Raw genomic sequence first — 22,272 nt, forward strand, 5'->3', positions numbered from 1 at the left:
TTTTGTTTTTGTCTTTGTTTTTGTTTTGAGATGGCATCTCACTCTGTTGCCCAGGCTGGAGTGCCGTGGTATAATCTCGGCTCACTGCAACCTCTGCCTCCCATATTCAAGTGATTCTTCTGCCTTGGCCTCCTGAGTAGCTGGGACTACCCACCACCGCGCCCTGCTAATTTTTGTATTTTTAATAGAGATGGGATTTCACCATGTTGGCCAGGATGCTCTCAAACTCCTGTAGGTCCAGAATTTAAACCCATGCTAGCTATGGCCCACATGCTGCTATCTATCTTGATTTCTGGAAACTGCAGTTTGAAGATTCTAGACTCTACCTGGCTCTTGTTATGTGAGTTTGGAAGTCTCCTGGGCTCCTTGTACCACAAAGGAAAAGTAAACAGTGGCCTGGATCTTGGAGATAGTGCCCGGACAGGCTGGCTACAGTGCATCAAGGTCTGGGTAATTATTAGAGTGTGAAGCATAATATATTCCTACAATTAACAGATGACAAGGGTAGCATAAGATGACAATGCAGCAGATAACAGGGACCTGGGGAATCCTCTGTGTTTTTCTGAAGACATTGATTAATGTCGCTGCTTGTCCCTTGTGAGGAGCCAGGCAGGAGAACACTGTTTTTCTGCAGGTGTGTTGAGAAACGGAAACCCCAGGGCGAGATGGGGTGAGGCCACATCCAGACAGGGCCAACAGAGCAGGCTTGAATTCAGGCTCCTCAGTGCCCCAGGTGTTACTCACAGGCATTGCCCCCAGAGGATCTAAATCACTTTTCCAGGCCAAAACTGGAAATTCTGAAATCTCCCTGACCCAAAAGAAACACTCATCATCTCACTGTTGTGGTTGAAATCGCCGCTCGTATTTATTGGAAAAGCAGAACAGAATGCACCTGTAGGGGTGCAGCTTCCATGGTCCTCCAAGCATGGGCTGTACATCACCCTTAGGCTGACCATTCCCTTGCGGGGGAGCAAAACTGCTTTGAGGAAATGTCCCCAGGAGGAATAAACTAGAAGACACACCTGCTATCTCACCATGCTATGGAGAATACTGCTAATGAAGTGGTGGCAGAAGCTTGGCCGTGTGAGTGCCCCAGGGTAAAAGTCTCTCTTCTGTCCAGTCCAGAGCAGAGACTTCTTCCCCTTGGACAGCAGCCTGCCACCAAGACTCAAGCGACATAAGAGTCATCTCCCCAGACTGGCTGTCAGAGCAAGAAGCACCCAGCTTTCCTAAAGGCAGAAGAGTGGAAATCTGGCAATGCCTGCCATTTCCGGTGCAGAGGACAGCATCATCAGGCCCTGCAGTGTCTGGGTGGTCTCTGGGGGGGCAGATCATGATGAGGGGCCAGGAGCCTTTACTGGTGGAACAGCAGGGAAGGGCCCTTGTTGGGTTGAAAGGCCATGATCAGAAGATAACCCAGAAAAGGCCACTCAGTTGACTTAATCACACAGCTGGGACCTGCTCAAATGTGCCTGAGCAATAAGTATAGTGAATACTCTCATTTTTACTTATAGTAGTGTCTTAAAAGTTTTATTTCCAGAAAGGTGAAGTGCTTTGGTGGTGTAAGGAACTGATGTAAGGACAAGTGCACTGATGTACACATATTCCTATCAGAACAAACAAGGCTTGTTGAGCGGAAAGTGTTTGCATAAAGAAGAAGAGACTGGAATGGCTGGAATGAGCCCTTTGGGAGCCTGGCTGGGAGTGAGATCAGGTCACCTGATCCCAATAGGTAAGGAGGTGTCTTTGCAGAAGTTCACAGCGTGTTGGAGCACCTCACTTTGAATTCAGAGACATTAGAAACTGAAATTACTGAGCAAACAAGAAGTTAGACTATAGCAGTGGCCGAGAGATTGCTCAGGTTCTCTCAATTTAGGAAGCAGTTTGATGACCCACGGCAGGCCGATCAAGGCAGTTGCCCCCTGTGTTAACGCAACCCATAGGTATCATCTTCAACTCTTTGTAGCTGGTGATGGAAATCAGGTATAATTTATCTTGTTTAATTACCTGCTGCCCTGCTCCTAATTCCCTCCCCTGTGATGAGCTTATGAAGTCTTCACCTGCCTCAGCTGGAAGGAAAATGCTGGCTGGATAGGGAGGCCCTGCACGTGTTGATTTTCAGGCATCTTGGATGCAAGGCCACCATCCCCTTCCAAAGATGTGGACAGTGAGGTGCCAGCAGGTTCCAGCACTAGCGTCAGCTCACTATCAGGACTAATGGTTGTCCTGGACTGGGGAGCTGGGAACCACCCTGATTTTCTTCTGAAATAAAGGCTAAGCACGTTGATGTCTTTTACACTAGAGATTCTAAAATGTTCTCTCCCAGTCAGGGCTCTTTCTGGGCCGCTCTGCAGGCGAGCACTCAGCACTCAGGGATCGCGCTGCCTCTGGACTGCCAGGCACTGCGTCTGGGGTCAGGCCAGGAAGGGGCAGCGCGTGGGGTCTGACGTTGAGGCCAGCACACAAGGGGAAAGCAAGCCTTGCATTTTATCCATTTAGACTCTACCAAATGCGTGATTAAAAACAAAACTCCTACAACCCTTGAAATAGCTGCATGTACAAAACCTCATTCATTCTCAATTACCGCCAGGATTGGCCCTGCACACCTGGCGGCCCCCAGGCCCGTTACCCCCGCAGGTAGGGGGCGCGCACGGGCCCCCGGGCATTGATGTGCGGCAGCGCGCCCGCCGCCAGCTTCTCACTGAGTTTCTGGTTCGCCAGCTCCAGGTGGCGGCCCTTCTTACGCGCCTGCCGCAAGGACCTCTTGACCTTCTTCACTCGCTCCCGGAGCTGCCGGTTGCGCTTCTCCAGGGTGGCCACTTTCTGCTGCAGTTTCTTGACATGGTCCTCCTCCTCAAACAGGGCCTTCTGCACCGAGGAGCACATGAGCTGGAGGCAGAGATAGCGTGCAAGGAGAGGAGGTGAGTCCCAGAAACTGCGCTGCGGCCAGGGGAGTCCCAGAAGCTTCCCCGAGTGCTGACAGCAACAGACCCCGATTCCCCACCCCAGCATGGGGATAAACCCCGGGATGTCCTTGACGGTGACATTCCCTGTCCTCAAATATAGAGCTCCCGTTTTGCTTTCCATACTTGGCTTCCTTGGAAGATGTCGTTTTCAAATGATATTCTGAATATTTGTCGTGCTCAGCAAAAAGGAAAGAGCCCCGCTTTGGTAGAAGACCAAAACCAGAAATGCACACAGAAGGTGGACAGTTCCAGGGATGGAGGGAGTCAGGTGACCTAATTAACAAAGGCTGAGCCACTTACATTCGCGAAGGCTCTGATCAATGCTGGCCTGTCCAACTGAAGGGAGGGGTTCCCTTCAGCAAAAAGGGACTCTGTTTGCTCCCTTCAGCTGGGCTGGCCAGCACACAGAGGTGGATAGTTCACAGGAAAGAAAACGCCAATATCTCTTAAACGCATGAAAAGATGCTTAGCCCCACTCTAATAACATAAAAAACAAAGCCGTGGTGAATAACTATTTTTCACATATTAGATTGGCAAAATTTCAGAGTCAGGATTTGGGGAAACAGGTGCTCTCATACTGTGAGTAGTGTGTTGATGTCTATAAAGACCAATTTGGCTCTGTCAAAATAACTGCATATACCCTTTGATCTAGTAATGCTGGGACTATCTCATATAAATACTCTCATATGTGCAAGCTTCCACATGTGCAAACATTATGGCATTATTATATTAAAAGATTGGGAACAAAAAATGCCCATCAAGAGAGGTTTGGTTCCATAAATTACAGTAAATCTATACAATGCAAAGGTTTGCCGTTTTTAAAGGAAAAAGCTCCGTGTGAATGGTGTTGTAGCAATGTCTAAGTGGTGTTCATATTGAAAAGCTGTGCAGAACAGTGTGTATAGTGTGATACCAAGAGTGCGAAATACAGTACCCATCTGTGTCCGTTTAAATATGCACACACTATCTCTGGGAGCATATGCAAGAAACGGGTAAGGGTGGCCGTATCCAGGCAGCAGAGAAGACAGGAGGAAGAAGATTCGTTTTCACTTTTGTACTTTTTGAATTTTGTATTTCATAGGTTTGGCTGTGTCCCCACCCAAATCTCATCTTGAATTGTAGCTCCTATAATCTCCATGTGTCATGGGAGGGACCCAGTGGGAAGTAATGAAATCATGAAGGTGGGTTTTTCCTGTGCTGTTCTCGTGATAGTGAATAAGTCTCACGAGATCGGATGGTTTTAGAAAGGGCAGTTCCCCTGAACGCTCTATTGCCTGCCATCATGTCAGACATGACTTTGAGCCTATTCACCTCCACCATGATTGTGAGACCTCCCCAGGCATGTGGAACTGTGAGTCCATGAAACCTTTGCTTTATAAGTTACCCAGTCTTGAGTATGTCTTTATTAGCAGTGTGAGAATGGATTAATACAGTAATAAGGCTGGCATTTCCTTTATATGTGTGTGAGCACATATATAAAAAGAGGTATTCTCCAATCTTTCTCCTTCCTCCCATTTTACCTCATCAAAAGCTACATTCCCAAAGAAAGACTTGAGCCTCAACTTTCCTCTGCTTAGAAATCTCCATCGAGCTGGGCCGGGTGCGGTGGCTCACGCCTGTAATCCCAGCACTTTAGGAGGCTGAGGTGGGCGGATCACAAGGTCAGGAGATCGAGACCATCCTGGCTAAAAGGGTGAAACCCCATCTCTACTAAAAATACAAAAAAAAAAAAAGCCGGGCGTGGTGGCGGGTGCCTGTAGTCCCAGCTACTCGGGAGGCTGAGGCAGGAGAATGGTGTGAACCCAGGAGGCGGAGCGTGCAGCGAGCCAAGATCACGCCACTGCACTCCAGCCTGGGTGACAGAGAGAGACTCCATCTCAAAAAAAAAAAAAAAAAAAAAATCTCCATCGAGCCCCACTATCTACACTGCAATATGGTGGTGATTGGTGAAGAGCTCAGACCCTGAGACCAGGCTGCTTTGGTTTCCAGTCCCGCCTCTTCTGCTGACGAGTGACCTGAGACCTGGGGCAAGCTTCCTAGGCTCAGAGTAGTGGACTGTGGTCTGCATTAGCCAGAACCCACTTCAGTACTAAAGGACTGATTTCCCCAGCTTCTTGGAGTGCTGCAGACCGATAGCCCTAAGCTGAGTCTCTCTCCGGAAACTGACCCTGACCTAAGAGAACTGCCCAAAGTCACGCCCCCTTCTTTGGAGCACCTGTATCCAAGGACTGGTTGACACCAGGGTATGAAGACCAAGGCTCCTTATCCCAACTTGGAAGATCTCTGAAGGGCGGTCCCCACTGCTAGGTGTCCTGGGGTAGGCTACAGCCTTTGTTGAGACTGGATCAGAGGCTGATGTCTGCCTCCGCCTGTTCTTGCTCTTTTCCTCCAAAGGTGTTAATCCCAGGAGCATTCTTGAAAACACCACCTATACCTCTTTTACATTTTTTTTTCTTTTCTTTTCTTTGAGACGGAGTCTTGCTGTGTCACTAGGCTGGAGTGCAGTGGTGCGATCTTGGCTCACTGCAATCCTCCACCTCACAGGTTCAAGCGATTTTCCTGCCTCAGCCTCCCGAGTAGTAGCTGGGACTACAGGCATGAGCCACCAAGCCCGGCTCATTTTTTAGTATTTTTGGTAGAGACAGGGTTTCACCGTATAGGCCAGGATGGTCTCGATTTCCTGACCTCATGTTCTACCTGCCTCGGCCTCCCAAAGTGCTGGGATTACAGGCGTGAGCCACTGCACCCGGCCCACCTGCACCTCTTATTCCAAAGTCTACGTCTCAGGGAACCTGGCCACTCTCAATGGGATGATCATGGTTGTTGGGAGGATTTCATGAGTTTTACTTGAAAAATGTTTAGAACCATGCCCTGGTACACAGTAAACGTTCACTAACTGTTAGCCGTGATTATAGGATAGAGTCAAATCTCCTAAAGCCTTTAACTTTTGTGATTGCACCCGGCCAACATCTCCAGTCTTCCTTCTGTTCCCACATTTTATACTCAAGGCACACTGGGTCCCACCCAGCTCTTCCTCCAACACATCAGCGCTTTCTCATCCCAGAGGCTCTTCCTTCCGCCTGGAGCGCTGTTCTCTTCAGCTCCACCTGGCCATCTTGGAAGCCCTCTGTGGTCCCCTTTCACGATGCTTTCCACCGGGTCTCCCTGTGTATGTAATGTGTCCCCTTCCCCAGTATCCATGGCACGCTGTAGCTATTCACACCACACGCCAAGTGCCTGGTGGCACTAGGAGAATGTGACTCAAGGGCCTTGACATTCACAAGTCACAAGCTCCTGAAGGCCTGATTCACACTGGTTTTTGCATCCTTGCTGCCCTGGCCATTTTAGGCCTACAGTTAAGAAAAAGGAGCCAAGTGGAATGTTCCAATAATACCTGTCATTTAATGAGAAACTCTGGGCTCCCGGGGAAGCCACTGTTACAGGGGAGACCATATGTGCAACACTGCCCTCTTCTGGCCAAAATGAGACCCCCTCAAAAAGATGAGAACGTGGGCATGGAAAATTCCTGGGAGAACTGACAGTATTTCTACTGTCTTGTGGATAGATATTAACTATGGAACTTAGGCTTTAATATGGCCAAGTACCAGGCTGAGCACTGTATACTGACACTCCCTCATTAAGTCATGAGTTTTCCACAAGTTATGGTAGATTCTTCAACCAAGAACAAGACAAAAAAGTCCAAAGTCCATGACAACAAGAGGACTGGGGTTTTGGAAGGCTGCTTGCTCAAGTTTTTCAAAGAACAGAACCCAATAGTGGCTGGAATGTAACATCAAAGAAGAGTTGAAGGCAGCCTCGATGACGGTGTTTAGAAGCTGCGTTTAAAAGTCATGAAAAATAGAGGAGGATGCTGGGACTTGAGTGATCACGTGTTAAGAGTTCTAAGACATAACACTCTTCATAGTCAGCTCTCAACTATGGACACAGCTGTTCTCCAGGGTAGCAAGAGGATGCATTTCACCTCCAGCAAGACTTAGAGCCCAGACAAAAGGAAGACCTTGACCCAGGCTGTAAAAACCAAGATGGAACAGAGGGATGCCTTGAAGTGCATCTGTGTGTGTATCTGGAGTGGGAAGATCATTGAGACGGGAATGATAAATTCCCAAGCAAAGGTGAATGTGAAAAGAGTGGATGGGATGAGTGGAGTTCCTTGGTGAACATGTCATTCTTTGGTCCTCATGGCCTCTAATATGGGTAGGGTTTCAGTAGGAGCAAAAGACATCAAAGGACTCTAGTAACGTATCCGACATGACCAACATAGCACAGCCATGACCCAGGACTGCCTAGCAGGCAGGTGTGTATCTCTGCAGCAAAGTGGGCCATGCCTCTGAGTTGGGGGGGGGCCTGTGTCATGTGAATTGAGGCTAACGCCATAAAATAACCAAGCCACTGCTGATGGAGCCGATGAAGCCAGTGGAGCCCTCTGGCATCCCAACTGTCACCTCAAAAGAAAATCCTGTGTTTAAGAAAGCAAGAATTTCTAGAGGAGAGCTGTGCTTTCCAAAATGTGTGTTTCTTTAAGAAATGCTCCTTTCTTTGGAATGCTTTCCAAATGAAATCCATCTCCTTTTAAAACTGCTTTAAAAAGAAAAAAAGGTCCAGATATGCTATTTGCTCATTTTGCTTTGTGGTATTTTTTGGTAAACTGAGAAGAGCAGGGAAAGGCCAGGCCAAGCTAAAACAGGTACTGCCATATTTTCTTTGAAGAAGAACCAAAGAGAACGTCCTGCAGGGCAGCCCCGAAGCGACAGACTCCTCATAGGCAGGCCCCGTTCAGGGCTGCAGCACTCGGCGCCTCCCAGGTGCTTGGGTACCTCTGGCATTCGCCTGCCCAGAGCTTTTCTCTGGAAGTTTCCATGTGGCCAACAGGATGCCTGCCTAAGGGCAGATGGGAAGATTGCCCTGGGAGCCTGCTCTTTTATTTCCAAAAAGATAAAAGTTAGGCTGGGATATCCATCCTTCCTTATCTGTCTAAAATAACACTTTTTAAAACCATCAAAGCACACAGTGATTGTAGAAAAACATTTTTTAAAAATATGGGACCAACAAAAGGAAAATCAAAATCATCAATGATTCTATGGTACAGAGATAATCTCTGTGGACACTGTAACATATTTCTTCCTAGTATTGTTTCTACGGGTATAAATAGATAACTATTTCAAAGAAAACTGGAGTCCTGCTGTTATTCGGTTTTCTGTTCTAATTTTTTTCTCCTTTTCATTGTATCATGACTGTTTTCCAGTCATTGGTCTGTACACTTCCCGTGAGTATTTCATGGGAGCTGGAGGAGGGAGCATCTGGTGGTTCCACTTGGCCATGAGCACTAACTCACTAGGCAAGACTGGCTCACTAGGCCGGGCATGGTGGCTCTTGCCTGTAATCCCAGCACTTTGCGAGGCTGAGGTGGGAAGACTGCTTGAGCCTAGGAGTTTGAGACCAGCCTGGGAAACATAGGGAGACCCCATCTCTAAAAAATAAAAATAAAAAAATAGCCCGGCATAGTGGTGCACATCTGTGGTCCCAGCTACTTGGGAGGCTGAAGCTAGAGGATCACTTGAGCCTGGGAGGTGGAGGCTGCTGTGAGCCATGATTGCACCACTACACTCCAGCTTAAGTTACAGAGCAAAACCCACTCTTAAAAAAAAATAAAAAAAGACTGGCTCAGGCTCACTAGTTATTAATCCTCCCCTTAGGACCACAGGCCAATGGGGAGGGATGGCAAGATGGGTGCTCATGCATCCATGAGACTGAGTGGCCTTAATGTGGCCTTTTTTCGTCACCTATCTCCAGTGACGGGACAAATCCGTGGAGAGCTCTTCACCTGGAGCCTCCACCTGAAGTCTTCCTATAAGTTTTCTGGTTTCTCCGGGAAGCTCAGGTGTGAGAAAGTTTCACAATCAACATCTTGAGCAGTTAAGGAAGTATATCCATGATACCATCTAGAATCACCTCTCATTTCCAAACCGTTTTGGCTTCCATATGTTCATTCATTCTGGCAAGAAGCATTTATTGTGTGCCTGGCACTGTATGGTGCAGAAAGTCCTCCCCAGTTATTCTGCAATATAGCAAGTTTGAATCAAGCTAAACAAAAAGACAGTATATTTTTTTAAAAAACTATCTCATGGCACCAGACATGCCAAAGAGTCACCGAGAGGATTCTTGCCTTTCACAGCTGCTTTTAATTTAAATAACCACCTATAAAGACAAGACAAAGTGTACTTTCTGAAATGTAAAAATATAAGGGAAGAACAGCCCAAAAGCAACAACACAGACAAATAGCTTGCTTTTTTAACACTTTGTTCCTGTTCTCGGGATTCAAAAATGAGAAGGAAGAAAAAAGAAAACCTAGAGCAGTGATCAGGAAACGATGGCCTGTGGGCCACATCTGGCCCCCTGCCTGTTTTTGTGAATAAAGTTTTATTAGACCACAGCTATACTTGTCAGTTTATGTTTTGTTTGTGGCAGCTGTTGTGCTACAATGGCAGAGTTGAGTAGCTGCAACAGCTGATTCCACAAAACCTAAAATCTGGCTCTTTACAAGGAAAAGATGCTGAATCTTCAGCTCAAGAGGGGCTCAAGGCAAACGGAGGTGGGAATAGGATGGGTTTGGAGGGCAGCTGGTCTACAGGCAAAGAGTGGATGAAGGGCAAAGGGTTTGAAAAAAACACCTGGTGCCAGAGACTCCCAAGAGCCTCACTGCCCACATCTCACCCCTTTCCCACCACTTTCAGACGTTGTTTTGTGATGATGGCTTTGGCTGCCAGGTCATGGTTCAAGGTCTCCATGATCCTTGTCAAGGTCCCATCGACTCCATCTCAATGTACTGCAGCCAATTTCAAACCTCCAGGTGGAAATTAACAAACCAGCTCTTCCCAACACAACTGACCAACTGTTTCTAAAATGCATCCCTTGACATTGGACAGATGAGCCTAGAGCCTGCCCCTGTGCCCTGCTTGGGAACATCAACTCAGTGTGGAGAAGGGTCTGCAGGGGATTGCTCTTGTCCCGCAGTTGGTCGGTTAATTCTGAAAAGTTTACATGGCGCTGTGTTTTCTGGCCCAGTAGAGGGCAGAGGCCAAGATTCCTTCATTATCCGCATGATTCAGGGACTCTAGGGAGCTTGATGGGAAGCCCATGGGCCTTCACCCACGTCCTCCGCAGTGCCTTTTGGCGTTTTCCATAAACAGGTTGGAAATGCAGCTTTGTTCTCCCATTCTTTAAAAGCCTTTAGAGACAGAGATCTATGAGGAGGTGGGCAGAGAGCCACGTCCACGCAGAACGGTTTCCTGAATGACTCGACAGGACCACGCTGGAGGATACCCAGAGCTGCTGAAAAAACTCCCAAAGCTGGGAAGTGACAGCAGGGAAGTTCTTCCGAGGACTGTCTGGAGGGACAACCTGAGATGCCTATGACTGCATGTGGCTTGGCAGCTCGTTCTCTGCTCCACCCAAAGTCAAAAGAGCTGCTTCCCTGGTGCCAGGAGCCCAAACAAAGGGAACGCTCATGCCCAGGCTGTGGCGGGAGGGGAGGCAAATGAAGAGGAGGGCGGAGATGGAGTCAGGGAAGAGGCTGGGGCAGGAGTTTTCTTTCCATGAGGCAGCACCTGGCCTGGCTGGGCAGGGCCACAGCAGCCTCTCCTGCGTCCGCTTCCTGACGCTGCCGGGGGAGGAGGTAGCTGGGCAGCGTGGGTAGGAAGGGGTTATGGAGTCAGGCAACTCTGGGACTGAATTCTGGCTTAAAGGATTCCACACTCCACGTACTCAGATACCTGTTAGAGTCCACGGGTCAGGGAGCCCACTCAGCCCCACCATCGGACAGTGGGGTCTTGCTTAAGTCAATGAACCTGTCTTGGCTCAGTCTCCTCATGTATACAATGGGACTAATAAAGCTTCTTCCCTAGAACTGCTCTGAGGATGAAATCAGATGATAAGGGTAAAGCATCTGATGTAGCACCTGGTGTAGGGTGAAGGACACATGAAGCTTTTGTGATTGTTGTTCGCCTGAGCTTGATCTTTGCTGCTGGAACTCCTCCTCCCTCAGCATACTAGGTCCTCTTGAGTGTCTATGATTTTTTGCATCTAATTCCTTCCACTAAATCTTTGCTCACACCTTAACCAAACGATGACATTCTACTTCTTCTCCAAGTCTTGGTTTAAGAGTCACCTCCTCTGTGATACCTTCCTGGTTCCTCCTGAAGTCTTCCTATAAGAGCCCTGCCATCTTTTCCTGGTTCCATTGTCAAGTTTATTGCATGGGGCTCTAACTGTTGGCCAGCCTGACTCTCTCCCAGACTGAGTCCCTTGAACACAAGGGCTCCATCTTTTCATTCTTACATCCAGCACTTAGCATGCAATAAGCACTTAATAAATGGATGAAGGGATGCAGGTTGAAATAGAAGCAAGTCATTTTCAATGACTCGAAAATGAAAAACCAGTGACGCAGCTGGAGCTATCTTTTAATGCTGGGGCTGGATTCACCATCTTCCCCGTGAAGCCCCATTTCCCAGGAATAAAGTTAGTTTTGCCGGGTGCAGTGGTTCGCGCCTGTAATCCCAGCACTTTGGGAGGCTGAGGTGGGAGGATCACTTGAGGTCAGGAGTTTGAGACCAGCCTGGTCAACATGGCAAAACCCCATCTCTACTAAAAATACAAAAATTAGCCAGGTGTGGTGGTGGGCACCTGTACTCCCAGCTACTCGGGAGGCTGAGGCAGGAGAATCGCTTGACCCGAGAGGAGGAGTTGGCAGTGAGCCGAGATCGCGCCACTGCACTCCAGCCTGGGCAACAGAGCAAGACTCTGTCTCAAAGAAAAAGAAAAAAGAAGAAGATTAGTTTTGACGATTTGTTCTGGTAAGATCTGGGAGCTGGATTTAAGGAGCCCTGAACTTGGTACCTTTTCCTTACTTTCCTTTTCTCCCTGCCCCCACCTGCCCGCCCCCTGCTGACTAGCTTATTTTGTACATCCCCATACCAAATCCCTTAAGAACTGCAGGACGTGACGCAGATGAGAAAAAATCCATTCTAGAAGGGAGACGCTAGATGATGGAAAACCTGCGTAAGTGCAGGAGAAGGGATCACATTTCAGAAGCTGGGGCCAGGGCCAGCCCTGCTGAGAGTTGGAGTGCAGTAGCAGCTGGATGTGGGAAGCAGGGGGACAAGATCTTAAATGGCCAGGGGTTAAGTCCTGTTGATGGCCCATGATTAAAATCAGGAAACACTGAGCTGTCTTGGGTGAATTGCCTGCCATCAGAGGAAAGGGGAGTTTATTAGCTAAGTTCTACTACAGAGATCATAAGGCCACGTCTTCAGATAGATCTACTACAGAGGTTTCCCAAAATGGAGTCCCAGGACACTCGTCTCATGAGATGTTTACGTGGGGACCAAAAAGGTGGTTCTGGTTAAAAAAGGTTCAGAAATGCTTCATATTATGGCTTCCTCTCTGATGTAACACTTAGCATCAGCTGTGCACATTGGTCCTGCATTAAACCTCTATAACTTTGTTTTACCCCAAATCTCATCGGCCTCTGGTGGAGATCTCCAACACGCAGCAAGAATAGACTACAAGAGTGAGTGTCAAGGCTGCTCAGTTATGAGTGGTCTCCTGTGTTTCTCCCAGGGAGTTTTGCAAACATTTTTTGTAGTCTGTGATACAAAGAAGCCTGGGAAACACTAGGTCATGGAATACTGATTTCAACTCTAAATCCTTTTTCTAGAACTACCAAGGGGTAGAAGGGTGCTGAAATCAGATTCTTGGCTAAGAACTGTGATTTTTCTTTCTTTCTTTCTTTTTTTTTTTTTTGAGACGGAGTTTCACTCTGTTGCCTATGCTGGAGTGCAGTGGCATGATCTCGGCTCGGCTCCCAGGTTCAAGCAACTCTCCTGCCTCAGCCTCCCAAGTAGCTGGAATTACAAGTGCATGCCACCATGCCCGGCTACTTTTTGTATTTTTAGCAGAGACGGGGTTTCACTATGTTGGCCAGGCTGGTTTCAAACTCCTGACCTTGTGGTCCATCCGCCTTGGCCTCCCAAAGTGCTTGGGATTACAGGTGTGAACCACCGCGCCTGGCCAGAACTGTGATTTCTTAATGCTGACCACTGTCCATGGTGAGTGCAGAGAAGGTGTCCAGGTGAAGTGGGAAGGAAGATGTTCTACTTTTATTTTTAGGATCCCAGAAAATCCACATCACAGTGGATGGGGCTCTGGTCTAGATGCAATGCTCCATCTACCTGGTGTCCCTGGACACTCATGGTCCTGTGAGTTACAGCATCTGAAAGACATCTTCCAACCTTGGATGCCTCTGCTTGTTTAGTCAAAGCCTCCTTGGGCACCTCAGTCCTTAGCCAGTCACGGCCAGTTAATTCTCTCCCTTGAAAACAGCAGGAGGGCTATAAGGGCACTACATCCTAGCTGATGCAGGCATTCCCTTGGGAAGGAAGAGTGCCATTCATGGTCACTGACCATCGGCCCTCAGATATGTGTGTGCTCAGCCTCCATGGCATCCCAGGCTGCAGGGGAGGAAGGGCAAAAGGAACTGATGATGTTATCTTCTCCCCACCGTGCCCAGCAGTTGACAGGTGGCTGCCAGTGGGGCGCCCGGGGGCCATGCTTATTCCTGTCCTGACCATGGAGTGTGGGTGTGCCAACCCTGGCTGAGTGAGGTGCACTGAGCCCCCCATCAGCTTTTTAAGCTCCATGTCTTGGGTCACTGCTGTTGCCCAAGGGAAGAATAGGTCATCGGCCCAGTCAAAGCTTACCCCTTGCTCTGTGGACCCCTGTGCTTAGTCCCAGAAGGGCTCTGAAGTCAGGCTCTCCCTTCCGGTGTCAGGGCAAAGCAATGAGGCTGTGGAGAGTGGAAGGCTGAACCATGGACTAACGGTGCAGGGTACCAGGTCCCCCAAGGAGCGGGATCCTAGACAGGCGCTGACCCAAAGCCAAAGCTGTCCTGCTCCCTCCCCACTGGTGCTACCCACCTGACCCATCTCTAATCTGATGCTGGTTTCCATGGGGTACTTTTCAGGGTCTAGGGTATTGGGTAATTAGGGGCCAGTCTCCAGCTCTTCAACTGAAAAAGGCAGTGAAAGGCCAGGCTCCACCTTCCTCCCGAGGGCTGGGGTGTGTGCCTGTATCCTCAGTACTGGCTGAAAACCCCAAGGGCTCCTGGCCATCCGCCCTCCCGGGGAATGCGATGGGAATTTATGAGCTGTGATCATGTTCGTGTTTACTTCTCGGAGACTGATGACTTGTCCACACAGCCACATCCAGGGCCTGCTTCAGCTAAGAGTCTGTTTATTTGGGAGAATTTATCAAACCCAGACACAGGCTTTTTTCTGCTATTGAACCAAGACAGGTGGCCCTGGAGTTGAGATAGCCCTAGAGCTGACTCTCCTTGGATTGGAAAGAGCTGTGGGTGCGATTTAGCAAGACCTTGCTTCAAATGTGGTTGTGCCTCTTGCTGGCTACCTAGCTGTTTTCCTTTTTAAAGCAGAGATACTGATAATGAGAAAAAGCATGGTGTATTTGGTATGCCATAAAGCCATTCAATGTCAAATGCAGTTGCTGCTACATATTGTCAGACTCAGTCAATAACCATATGTCCCCAAATAAATTCTCAGTTAATATTTTATTTGGTAAAAATATTATTGGAAAACCTATAAACAACAGATGACAAGCACAATGATACGTGTTTCTGCCAATTCAAGGATTATCCTTCCTGGCTTGGTATCTGGGACAAGTCCTTGCAAACTTGCAAGTTTCAATAACTAGTCATAGCAAAAAAAAAAAAAAAAAAAAAAATTTTTTTTTTTGACACAGCATCTTGCTCCATTGCCCAGGCTAGAATATAGTGGCGCCATCTCGGCTCACTGCAACTTCCACCTTCCGGGTTCAAGCGATTCTCCTGCCTCAGCCTCCTGAGTAGCTGGGACTACAGGCACCCTAATTTTTGTATTTTTAGTAGAGGCGGGGTTTCACCATGTTGGCCAAGCTGGTCTCAAACTCCTGACCTCCAATGATCCACCCACCTTGGCCTCCCAAAGTGCTGGGATTATGGGTGTGAGCCACAGAGCCCAGCCAAGGGCAAAATTTATATGTGGAAGGTAGTATATTACAGAATCCTCCCCAGTGCATAGTTGTGGCCAGCCCCTGTGAAATGAATATTATCTGTGAGAATTTTAAATATGTCTGAATTACTGTTCCATTCTATAAATGACCACAGTTATTCTTAGCGACCTCTTCAACAGTTTGCTGTTCCATCTTTCTGGAAGGCCATTCCATGACTCTGCAAGGCAGGTTCATTCTCATCCTGTTACCTGTGTCACCTCTGCAGATGTGTTCCCTTGTCACCCCATAAGTCACCTGTCCTAATGAGGCTGTTTCATCACCCTGCTTCTCTTCAGTGCCTTATAACATTGTCGAATTTCCTTATTAATGGCTAATTTGTTCTTTCTTCCACTAGACTAAAAAACAGGGACTCTGTCTCTCGTTTTTACTGCCACAGCCCTAGTGCCTAATACTGTGCCTGATACACAGTAAGTCCTCAACAGAGTCACTGCTGAATGAAATAACACATTCTAAAACTAATTATGCTATTTTTTTTGAAAATTATAAACTAATGAGAAATAGGAAAAAGTCACCTATAATCTCCACTCAAAGACAACTTGCATTTCTATTTTACTGGCATGGTTTCTTAAACCTGGTTATAAACACTATATTTACTTTAACTTTTTAAAAATATTTAAATTGACAAAATTTATATATATTGAACGTGTACAACATGATCTGAAATATGTGTACACTGAAATGGCTAATTAGCAATGTATTACCTCACATACCATTTTTTGTAGTGAGAACACTTAAAATCTACTTTTAACAATTTTCAAGTATACATTGTATTGTTATTAACTGTAGCCACCATGATGTCCATTAGATCTCCTGAAGTTATTCCTTGTAACTGACATATTGTACCCTTTGACCAGCATCTTCCAATATCTCCTTCCAAGTCTCTGGTAACCGCTATTCTACTCTTTGGTTCTTTTAGCTCATTTTTTTTAGATTCTACATTTAAATATTAATAAGATCATGCAGGACTGGTGCCTGGCTTATTTCACTTAACATCCTCCAGTTTCATCCATTTTGTCACAAATGACGGTATATCCTTTTTTAAGGGTGCATAGTATTCCGTTGAGTATATACACATCATGTTCTTTATCGATTGATTCATTGACAGACACTTTAGTTTGATTCCCTATCTCGACTATTGTAAGTAATGCTTCAGTGAACATGGGAGTGTAGATAACTCTTTGACATACTGACTTTGGATGTATACCCAGTAGTGGGATTGCTGGATCATACAGTAGCTCTGTTCTTAATTTTTTGAGAAACCTCCATACAGTTTTCCATAATTACTAATTTACATTCCCACCAAGTGCACAAGTGTTCCCTTTACTCCACATCCTCACCAACACTCATCTTTTGTCTTTTTGATAATAGCCCTTCTAACGGGTGTGAGATGATATCTCATATTCATTTTAATTTGCATGTCCCTGATTAGTGATGTTGAACATTTCTAAATATACCTGTTGACCATTTGTATGTCGTCTTTCTAGAGGTCTATTTAGGTCCTTTGCCCATTTTTTAAATCAGGTTGTTGGCTTTCTTGCTGTTGGGTGTTTGGTTTCTTTTGGTTATTAACCCCTTATCAGATGTGTGGTGTGTAAATATTTTCTTCCATTTTGTAGGTTGTCTTTTCACTCTGTTGATTGTTTCCTCTGCTGGACAGGAGCTTTTTAGTTTGATGTGTTCCCATTTGCATCTTTTCCCTTTAGTTGCTTGTGCTTTTGTGGCCATACCCAAAAAATGATTGCCCAGACCAATGTCGTGGAGCTCTGCCCCTGTGTTTGCTTCTGATAGGTTTACAGTTTCAGGTCTACGCTTAAGTCTTTAAACATTGAGTTGATTTTTGTATATGGTGTGAGATGAGGGCCTAATTTCATTCTCTGCACGTGGATACTCAGTTTTTCCAGCACCGTTTACTGAAGAGACTGTCCTTTCCCCGTTGCGTGTCTTGGCATCTCTGTCGAAAATCCATTGACCATACACATGGATTTATTTCTTGGCGCTCTATTCTGTTCGATTGGTAGATTTCTATTTTTAGGCCAGTGCCATCCCGCTTTGATTACTATTGCTGTGTAGTATATTTTGAAATCAGGTAGTACAATGCTTCTTTTTTTCCTCTCAAGATTGCTTGGCTATTCAAGGTCTTTTGTGGCTCCATATGAATTTTATGATTCTATTTCTGTGAAAAATTCCATTGAGATTTTGATGGGGATTGCATTGAATCTGTAGATCACTCTGGTAGTATAGACACTTTAACAATATTCTTCTAATCTATGAGCATAGGATATCTTCCCATTTATTTGTATCTTCAGTTTTTTCCATCAATGTCTTATAGTTTTCAGTGTACAGTGGTTTCACCATTTTGGCTAAGTTTATTCCTAAGTATGTTATTATTTTGTAACTATTGTAAATAGGATCGTTTTATTGATTTCTTTTCCAGATAATTCATTGTTAGTGCATAGAAATACTACTGATTTTTGTGTGTTGATTTTGTATCCTCAGACTTTACTGAATTTGTTTATTAGCTCTAATAGTTTTGGGTGGACTCTTTGGGTTCTTTTTGTGTGTAAGATCATGCCATTGCACACAGGGACAATTTGACTTCTTCCTTTCCAATTTGGATGCCCTTTATTTCTTTCTCTTGCCTAGCTGCTCTGGATAGGACTTCCAGTATTGTGTTGAATAGAAGTGGTAAGAGTGAACATCTTTGTCTTATTCCTGATCTTAGAAGAAAAGCTTTCAACTATTCACCATGGAGTACGATGTTAGCTGTGGGTTTGTCTTATGTGGCCTTTATTGTGTTGAGACACATTCCTTCTATACCTAATTTGTTGAAAGTTTTTTTATCATTAAAGGAAGTTGAATTTTGTCAAATGGTTTTTCTGCATCTATTGAAATAATCATAAGGTTTTTGTCCTTCATTCCATTAATGTGATGTATCTCATTTATAGATTAGTGTATGTTGAACCATGCTTATATCCCTGGGATAAATGTCATTTGATCATGGCAAATGATCCTTTTAATGTGCTGTTGGATTCAGTTTACTAGTATTTTCTTGAGAACTTTTGCATCTACGTTCATCAGAGATTTTTGGCTTGTAACAGGCTTCTTTTTATAGTGTTTTTGTCTGCTTTTAGTATCAGAGTGATGCCATGTACGGTGAGTTTGGAAGTATTCCCTCCTGTTCAATTTTTTGGAAGAATTTGAGAAGAATCAGTATACTTCTTTAAATGTTTGGTAGAATTTAGTAGCAAAGCCATCAGATCCTGGGATTTTCTTTGATGAGAGACTTTTTATTGCCAATTCAATCTTCTTACTCCTTACTGTTCTGTTCAAATTTTCTGTTTATTCATGATTTAATCATGGAAGGTTGTATGTGTCTAGGAATTTATCCATTTCTTGTAAGTTATCTAATTTGTTGGCATATGATTGTCTGTGGTAGTCTTTTTTAGTCATTTGTATTTCTGTGGTATCAGTGTAATTTCTCCTCTTTCATTTCTGATTTTATCTTTTTTTTTCTTTTGAGACAGAGTCTTGCTCTGTTGCCCAGGTTGAAGTGCAGTGGCGTGTTGTTGGTTCACTGCAACCTCCGCCTCCTGGGTCAAGCGATTCTCCTGCCTCAGCCTCCCAAGCAGCTGAGACTACAGGCATACACCACCATGCCTGGCTAATTTTTTGTATTTTGTAGAGCCGGGGTTTTGCCATGTTGTCCAGGCTGGTTTCAAACTTCTGGCCTCAAGTGATCCACCCACCTCGCCCTCCCAAAGTGCTGGGATTACAGGTGTGCATGAGCCACTACACCTGGCCTGAGTTGTCTTTTTTTTACTTAGTCTAGCTAAAGGTTTGTCAGTTTTGTCTTTTCAAAAAACCAACTCTTTATGTTGTTGATCTTCTGTATTATTTTTCTACTCTCTCATTTCTTATTATTTCTTTCCTTCTAACTTTGGGCTTAGTTTGTTCTTCTTTTTGTTAGTTCCTTGAGGTAACATTAGGTGTTTACTTGGCAAGTTCTTTTTTGATGCAGGCATTTATTGTTATAAACTTCTCTCTTAGAACTTCTTTTGCTGCATCCCATAAGTTTTGGTATGTTGTGTTTCCATTTTCATTTGTCTCATTGATACTTTAAACATTTTAAAATATTTTTTCTTTGACCCATTGGTGTTCAGGAACATGTCACTTAATTTCCACATATTTGGGAATTTCCCAAAATTCTTCCTGTTACTGATTTCTGGTTTCAAACGATTGTGGTTAAAAAAGACACTCAGTAGGATTTCAGAATTTTTAAATTTATTATCTATCCTGGAGAATTCTGTATGCATCTGAGAAGAATGTGCATTCTGCTGCTGTTGGATGGAATGTTCTATATATGTCTAGTGGTCTATTCATTAAATGTCTTGTTTGGGTCATTTATTTTCCTGATTGATTCAATTGTTTTTCTGTATTTTGCAGGGTGGGATGGGGTCACTGACCTTCCTTAAAACAATTATTTTGAATTCTTTATCAGGTAGCTCATAAATTTCCGTATCTTTAGAGTCAGTTACTGGTGCTTTATTTTGTTCCTTTGGTGATGTCATTTTTCCATGATTGTTTTTGTGGCTATAAGTTGGTGTTTGCACATTTGAGGAAGCAGAGATTTATTTCAGTCTTTGTTTGAGAAAGCCTTTCACCAATAGCCTGTCCAGAGATTCTGGGTAGGCTGTCTTGTGTGGTCATGGGTGGGTTTGCTACTGGAGTCTTTGGGTAGGCTGGCCTGGTGCCTGGATCCACTACGGTGAACTTGTTAATTGGTACTGTGGAAGCCAGCCTGAAGCCTAGGTTCACAGAAACTGACAAGGTATTGTGGTGGACCTTGATCCTGGATCTGTAGGTCTTGGCCAGGCACTGGGACAGGCCTGGTTCCTGAGTCCATGAAGGCAACCCTTGGTCTTGAGACCATGGGTGCTGACCTGGCACCAGGGTCTGCTGGGTGGACCTGGGGCAGGTATGGAGCCTAGGTACCTGGTGCCATGGGGGCTGGTCTGGAACCTGGGTTCACAGTGGGTGGTCCTGGAGCCTGGGTCCTCAAGGACAGGCCTAAACCCCTGGTCTGCTGGAGAATAGCACTGCAGGGGCTGCCCTGGCACTGGGCAGGCCTAGAGACTATGTCTTAAGATGCCAACCTGGACTAGGTACAGTGGCTCACGCCTGAAATCCCAGCACTTTGGGAGGCCAAGGTGGGCGGATCACGAGGGCAGGCGATTGAGACCAGCCTGGCCAACATGGTGAAACCCCGTCTCTACTACAAATACAAAAATTAGCTGGGCATGGTGGCGCATGCCTGTAATCCCAGCTACTCAGGAGGCTGAGGCAGGAGAATCGCTTGAACCTGGGAGGCGGAGGTTAAGCTGAGATCATGCCACTGCACTCCAGCCTGGGGGATAGAGAGAGACTCCATCTCAAAAAAAAAAAAAAAAAAAAATTGCCAGCCTGGGGCCAAGGGTGCCAACCTGGTACTATGGTGGGCTGAAAGCCTGAAGCTATGTGGACCAACCTGAGGCAGGAGAATCGCTTGAACCTGGGAGGCAGAGGTTGCAGTGAGCTGAGATCACGTCACTGCACTCCAGCCTGGGTGACAGAGAGAGACTCCATCTCAAAAAAGAAAAAAAAATCGCCAGCCTGGGGCCAGGGGTGCCAACCTGGCACTATGGTGGGCTCAAAGCTTGGAGCCAAGTGGACCAACCTGGCTCAGATCTAGTCTGGAACCTGAAGTAAGACTGAAGTCTGGGGTCATGAGGACTGGCCTAGCACAAGGCTGGCCTGGAGGCTGGGTCTGTGGCTGCTGACTTGCTGAGTAAGGCTGCAGGGGCCTGTCTGGTGCTGGGGTGGACCCGAAGCCTGGACCTATGAGAACCATGTAAGTGCTGGAAGCAGTCCAGAGCTTGGGGCTACTGGGTTGGGCCCGGAGACCAAGTCCATTGGGCAAGTCGGGTGCCACAGCCGGCCTTTATGCCCAGTGAAAGGGTAACAGCCTGGAGTCTGGGGCTGTGAGGCCCTTGCATGGCACCGGGTTTTTCTGGGGCAGGCCCAGTGTAGGTCTGAGGCGAAGTCCAGAGCTCACTTCCCTTACCTTCCCCCAAGTGGAGAGGATCTCTCTCCATACTGTGCTGCCCGGGGTTGGGGGAGGTGATGTTGGAAATGTCCTTATTTATTTATTTATTTATTTATTTATTTATTTTTTTTTTGAGACGGAGTCTCGCTCTTTTGCCCAGGCCGGACTGCAGTGGCGCTATCTTGGCTCACTGCAAGCTCCGCCTCCCGGGTTCACGCCATTCTCCTGCCTCAGCCTCCTGAGTAGCTGGGACTACAGGCGCCTGCCACACGCCCGGCTAATTTTTTTGGTATTTTTTAATAGAGACGGGGTTTCACCGTGTTAGCCAGGATTGTCTCGATCTCCTGACCTCGTGATCCGCCCACCTCGGCCTCCCAAAGTGCTGGGATTACAGGCGTGAGCCACTGCACCCGACCAGAAATGTCCTTATTTCTATGCCACATTCAGATGCTGTAATCTCTCACCTGCTTTCCCCAGCTCTTGGGAAGGTGTTTTCATGTAGGGATAGTTGTTCAAACTGATTTTCGGCGTGGGAGATGAGTGGTGAAGAGTCCTCTTTTGTCATCTTGCTGACATCCTATTTCTTGAAACACAGTGTCTTTTAGTGTGAATTTTGCTTTCTAAAATTTACATGGTATAAAAGCATTGCAACCCGAGTTTCATTACTCTGATTACTGTAATCATTTCAGATGACTCTTTACTTTACCATAGTCCTTTTGTTGAGTCTGTGGGCTGTTACTGAATTTTGTACTTTCCTAAAGATTTTGATGTGCCACGTTTTTCTTTAGCAGGATTATTTCTTTAGGATTGACACTCAAAAGTGAAATTACTAGAAGTTAGGAACATTTCTTAGAAGTATGGCTTTATGTTGCCAAACTGTTTTTTAAAAATGTCATACTGACTGAAGGTTTAATTTTTCAAATTTCTGAGTTTACCTAGAATCTAGTTGGGTATATGGTATGAAGGGAGTATATAAAGCTTTTCCAAGTAGCAAATCAATTATTCTCCCATATTTTATTAAATACAGCTCCCTTCCCTACCCATCTGTATTACCTCCTTCTTTAGGATTCTTACATATGCTAA

General features: G+C 45.9%; 1 protein-coding gene across 1 annotated transcript in view; it reads right to left on the minus strand.

Moving 5' to 3' along the window:
* Positions 1-840: 840 nt before the first annotated feature.
* The window catches only part of CCDC3 (coiled-coil domain containing 3), a 105,804-nt gene continuing 84,372 nt past the window's right edge, over positions 841-22,272 (minus strand). The window contains exon 3 of the mRNA XM_002820531.4: positions 841-2,889. Coding sequence (XP_002820577.1) covers positions 2,626-2,889 — 264 coding nt within the window. The 3' untranslated portion in view covers positions 841-2,625. The remainder of the gene's footprint in view (positions 2,890-22,272) is intronic.

The sequence above is a fragment of the Pongo abelii genome, chromosome 8 (assembly GCF_028885655.2).
Source record: "Pongo abelii isolate AG06213 chromosome 8, NHGRI_mPonAbe1-v2.0_pri, whole genome shotgun sequence".
Lineage (NCBI taxonomy): Eukaryota > Metazoa > Chordata > Mammalia > Primates > Hominidae > Pongo > Pongo abelii.